A 6,000-nucleotide genomic window follows, 5' to 3' on the forward strand; every position below is an offset into this window, starting at 1 on the left:
TTTATCTATGTTTTTATTAATGATTAAAAAAAATTATATAAAGTACATGGGATGAGAGAGAGAGAGAGAGAGAGAGAGAGAGAAGAAAGAAAAAAGGAGGAAAGTGGGGGGTTGAGAGATTGAAGGGAGAGATGAAGCAGGCAGTAGAGAATCCAGCGATGACGGCAGCGACCAGAGAACAACATGCCAAACCCTGGAAGTCATTTCCTGCCCGGCTGAAGACTTTTATGGAATTCTGGTGCTGTGGCTGACGTGACGTCACATTGTGTGTGTGTGTGTGTGTGTGTGTGTGTGTGTGTGTGTGTGTGTGTGTGCGTGTGTGCGTGTGTGCGAAAGAGAGAGAGCCCCCCCCCCTTTCTAAAGCTCACACTACTCCCCTCCTCTTTTCGTCTCCATCCAGTACAAGGCTACTCTTCCCTCCCACTCTCTATCCACAGCTGTCCATTTGAGGATAAGCAGAAGCAGTAGAAACAGGGCAGATACTACAGTGGAACTCTGCAAAAATCCAAAACACAAATGTTCTCTAGCTCATATATGGCTAACTAAGGAATCACTTTCTCAAATATTTAACGGCGATAACCTAAGAACTGTAGGTTTATACCCTTGGTCTTAACATGCAATCCTAGGCTGCAGGTCAGAGCGAGGAAAAGACATCATTATGGCCTTCCCACCTTTAACTGCAAAAAAAAACCAAAACTGTTAACCAAGAAGAACAGATCTATATAGATAAAAGTTATCTTAGGAGGCGCTTTTCTTTTTTTTTTAAATCGCAAAAGACTCCCGACAGCTAATGGTACTTATACAATGTTTGTTTACCCATTTAAGTAGTATAAGCTTTTAGGGGGGGGGGGGCACTTGGGAAAAGAACAAAGTTGGAGATGCCACCAAGTGAAGAGGAGCAATGGAGGGATGAAAGGATGACTAAAGGGGTAACAGGAGGGGGTTTCAATCAGTTGGCCTTAAATACTGCTCTCCTGGAGGGTTACGAGGGAAATGGAGGCTGCACTCACTGCTGTAATCAATAACTAAGTGCTTTCCTGGCATTTGTCTATTTAATCCATTACAGGGGGCCATCTGAGCCTGCGATCTTCGGTGGGGAGACCCGCGGGCTCACAGGAAGAGCAGAAAGATGGAGGCTGGTCCCATGTGGAGACTGCGGAACACACCCACTCGCCTACACTCACATGTGGGGGAGCACACACACGCACGCCACACAGAGACCATAAAGTATCAGCAAAGAAAAAGGCTGACTTCTACAAATATCCCCACTGGCACGCATGTGGAAGTTTCAACCCTATGAATGTACAAGTCCACAAACACAGGGCGCGACAAATGTTAGGAGGCAAGTTTGTGCACCGTCAGCTTTGTGGACGGTAACTGCTGAATCACAAATGGCCCTTGTTTTGATTTAGAGGGTGAGACAGACAAACAGACGGTCCCACAGAAAGAGAGAGAGAGGGAGATGGAAAGAAACAGAAAAAGTTAGTTATGTCATTACAACAGGGTGTCCTTTTTGCCTAGGGAAAATGTTCTGCCAAGACTCGATGGTACCTACGTGCCCCTTAGCTCAGCGCCACAGAATGACATGCTCACACACACGCATACACAAACACCCAACACACAAGTGTGTAACCACTGAGCCAACCAATCAACAGATGTCTCGGTAGATAGGTGACAGCACTTTAGAGCTGTTCAGTGGGGACCACTCTGGTTTGTGCAACACTGTCACCAGTGAGAGTTGGAAGGTCTGAAAGGAGGTCACCGACAAATGAAAGACCTGAGAACTTTTCCCACACTACACCATGGAAAGGGTGTCCCGTGAGAGGAGTTTGTCTGCTGTTCCCTGGACTGACACTGTCTCCTTTTCTTATTCAAGTTCACAAAAACTCCAGTGATCTGTGAGGCGGCTCCTTTACAGTTCAGCACACTGGCACAGGCAAAATTTAAACAGAATTTTCTGTAAAATCACATCACTAAAATCCTTTTCCCTTGTGAAGGTCTCATAACTTAAGTCTAAAACTAGAATCCAGAAGTTTTACATGCATACCATTGTCCTTTGATACTTTCTACAGCTGGTGTATTTATGATTTATGATTTATTCATGATTTCGATAGTCACTGATTAGTGACTATCGAAATCATGTATACTTATACTTGCTCATTTAATTTGTACTGACCGGTAAGACTTCCCCAGGAGAAAAACATACGGTGCATAGAACAGATGTTGCAGAAAAAGCTCAAAGAAGACCTTTAGACCAGCAGATACAGCATCAATAACTAAAATCCTGCTTCACCCATATTTTATTTGGCGGTGGAGAGGGTGCTGAGAAAAGAGCACTGGCGACTTTTCTTCATTTCAAATGAATCTCTGAGGTTCGGCTTGCAGAAATACCACCACAATTACCAAAGTATCGGTCAGATTTCATAATTTAAACAGATGCAGTGATCGTCAGGATTGTAGCTTTAATATTTCAAATGTTAGCCGAATCATATTTTAACAGAAAAAAAAAATGCCGTGGCATGCATTGAGCATGCATAGACACTGTGGTCATTATTTCTGACTGCCCGAGGTAAGGTGTGCAGCATTTCAACTGAAGTTACAGCAGAAACAGCCTAACTTTTACCAGACTGTCAACAAGAGTGTCTTTACTCCTGGCAAGTACAGAGGTTATAACGCTTTATGCCTCACCAACGCTGTACAGTTTTATCTACTACAGAGCGTGACCATGTGTGAGGCCTGTGTTAAGAGAGGGTTAATGATTACATGGCATAAAAACAACCCACGGACTCAGGACAGGAGGCAGACAGTAGTCAAATGTAATGCCCATATAATTCAAAAGTAAAACCATGTGAAAGTGCTCCAATTTAGTACAGAAAGGAGGTGTTCTGTTCCAAAATAGGCACGTTTTAAATCATGTAGATTATTAACTTCATCTCTTACAAACGCATATTGCAGAGGCACAGATCCACTTTCAGCATAACACAGTAGGCCATGGCATACCCCATTTAACTGCACCACTGGTGGCGAGGGATGCTTCAGTAAGAAGATCGAGAAGAGAGATCAAGACTATAATTAGAAGATGGATGCTCTCAGATAAAACAATGGTGGAAAAACGCTTCCACATCACACACAGACACTCTCCACCCATACTTTGGGGGGTTTTTCAGTGCAACAACATCCAATGATTGGTCAGGGTTGGTTGGAAAATCCAAACCATTGTAATCTGTGGACATGAAAACCTAAAGCCACTGGAATCCACAGCAGATGGACAACAGAACAACACAGCAGTTACGAAAATATAGGCCAATGTCAAAGGTATGGAGGCCAAAGGTAGTCATGAGGCCAAAGGTAGTCTTGCATTACAAGTGAATGGGAGCCATGCTTGTTCAAGAAGCCTACAGTCCAACCCCTGCCCCCCCCCCCAGAAAAATCATATGTGAGCAGCTGGTTCTTGATAAAGACAATTTAACCATTTCAAAAGATGAAACACAAAATTCTATGAAAATGTCACTCCACCATTATGCCTCAACATTTCACATGAGGAACAATCATTGAACAATCCATTACCTGAAGCAATACCTATCAACGCACGTATTTGCAAACAAAAAGCCTGCACACAACCCAAACAAAGGATAAAGCTGGCCCTTGAATGGAGCTCGTGTTGGAGGACCAATGAATTCATATCGTCCCACATACAACGGCAACACTGCACATGTGCATGGTTTACATGATGCTGTTGAGCACAAACGACCACTGGGAACAAAGACCTCAATTATGTGGCACTCTGACAGTAGGGCTAAAAACAGGACCACGGGTCGAGAATAAAACCTTGGTGCGCTGAAGGAATGCCGGGCACTCGGGCGCCACCCACACAGCACACTGTCACTTCCCAAAATGCACAGCCACCACTACTGACCTCTGTCCATCCTCTGTGAAACAGGTCAGTGTTCAAGTGGCTGGAACAGAGGACTCCTAGTATGCCTGCTTGCACCCAGACTTGTCAAATGCATGACTCCAGTTACACAAGAGTGCATGCGATTGCAAAGGGAAGACACGGAGTATATTTTTCCGTTGGTTTTTTTTATTGCTCTAGATGACAGATATGGCGGCATAACTAAGCATGCTAAACCAATGACGTGCAAGGTTTGAACACCAAATCTCCTCAGAGTGGTCCTCAACAAGAAGGAAGACATTTTGCTTCGATTTTTATATTTCTGTGCTGAATTAAATCCAAAATAAAAAGGTAAAACAAAAATACCATTCTCAGTCAAAGGTGCCTGGTTCTGATAGATTACAGATGATCCCTGGCACAAAGGACATTTTGGACTCCCTGCCATGAAAAAGCTTGACAGACTCTCTTCTAAACCATGGCTTTTATTCTGAAACAAGGCTTGCAAACAAGTTGTTTATCCAGGAGTTCAATCTCAGTTCTCAGACATATCTATGTCACAAAAGAGAGGAATTTACAACCTCACATGTAGTATTGCTAACACAACCAGTTATTAACACGCTCAGTGTTGAATCGAGCAACAGCAATGAAGCACAGGGGCAGAGGTCAGGGGCAAAGGTATTACAGCCAACTACAATAATAACCATAACTTGCAGCGACCAGCTCATGCAGACTTAAAGGACAATTCATGCTGGATGGTTGCCAAATAGCCCACGTGTATCCTTATTACATTAGTATCTGTAAGGGGTTTGACGATGTGAAATCCAAAACTAGTTCCGTTTGAAAAGGAGCCACGCCGGTTTTTAAGCTGTGCGTGACAATACAAAGCTGGCTGAAATTTCTTACCAAGTTTCTCCACGAGTTTGAGCATGACCCCACCGATGTGGATTTCTCCGGTGACCCTCAGAGACACGTCCCTGTGCAGGTCGGTAACATGCATCTTCAGTTCCCACGTCCCGTCTGCATAGCAGCCATCCGGCATCCGGATCCCGTCCAGCGCCATCCTGTCAAACAGAAAAACACAAAGTAATGGTCAGACCATCTCCCTCTCCTCCTCTGACCTTCTTCACGCTTGTCTCTGATATCCTTCTTCAAAGGCATCACGTGTTAAGATCATCAGAATCCTTTCTTTGCCACGTGTAGTCACACATTGGTTCTCTCAAAAAAAGAACACTAAAACGGCAATAAACGCAATTAAGGTAACAGAATGGATAAATCTGTCTAAAGAAATGCCACACTGCACTGCAAACGAGTGCGATGTTCAAGAGCAAGAGAGAACTTCAGGGGTGTTGCTAAGCTCACGTGAAGCTTGACATTATCCTTCACCTGCACAATCTGCTGTGGGTTAAACAACCCTGTGCGAGTTACGCCGCTAAAGCCAACGTTAAAACGTTAAATCCGCCTTTCACGTCACGGTTTGGTTTAAAAGGGCGGTCATGGGTGATCTTAACAGCCAGTTGATCCACAAACAAAACAGAAGTGAAGGTAAAGCGTAGGCCCGGGGCTTCATTCATTGAGGGACTTCAGCGGGGGGGTTTCCATCGATTCGTAACGTGCTTGCTCACCTGTTCAATCTAACGGTAAACGTACGCTTACAATTAAGACAGGATTACGTAAGCGGAGCCCGTGCCGCAACGCTCTCTCGCTCATTCAAAGAGTTGTACGAAAGTTAAGCGACCCCAGAAAAAAAACAACCTCACAATCCTGACTAAAAGTTGTTTCGGGAGAAGGGTGGATTAAACCAAGCCGTGACGCTATGCTAAAGCAACGTGAAGCGTATCATTTTTTTTCCTCCATATTTCATAGCGGTGCACTGGCAAAAGAAAAAGAAAGAAAACGCACTGAGGGCGAAAATCAAAACCCGTTTTTACTCACCTTCACAAAATACAACCAGCCCAGAGAGGAAAATCCACCAAAACCGTCGACGTAGCGATTATCAGACAGTTCCCCTTGTTCTAATCATGTATAAAGTTTTTTGGGGTTTTTTTTAAACACAGGAGGAGGAGGAGGAGGAGGAGGAGGAGGGGAAAAATCCCAAAGAAGTCGCCGAA

General features: G+C 44.2%; 1 protein-coding gene across 3 annotated transcripts in view; it reads right to left on the reverse strand.

Moving 5' to 3' along the window:
* fermt2 (FERM domain containing kindlin 2) overlaps positions 1-6,000 on the reverse strand; it is a 53,745-nt gene extending 47,745 nt beyond the window's left edge. For all 3 annotated transcript variants that reach the window (XM_056295558.1, XM_056295557.1, XM_056295556.1), the window contains exons 1-2: positions 5,825-6,000; positions 4,796-4,953 (exon numbers count right to left, since the gene is read on the reverse strand). In XM_056295558.1, the coding sequence (XP_056151533.1) occupies positions 4,796-4,952 (157 nt within the window). In that variant the 5' untranslated portion in view covers position 4,953; positions 5,825-6,000. The remainder of the gene's footprint in view (positions 1-4,795; positions 4,954-5,824) is intronic.

This window comes from Lampris incognitus, chromosome 16 (genome assembly GCF_029633865.1).
Source record: "Lampris incognitus isolate fLamInc1 chromosome 16, fLamInc1.hap2, whole genome shotgun sequence".
Lineage (NCBI taxonomy): Eukaryota > Metazoa > Chordata > Actinopteri > Lampriformes > Lampridae > Lampris > Lampris incognitus.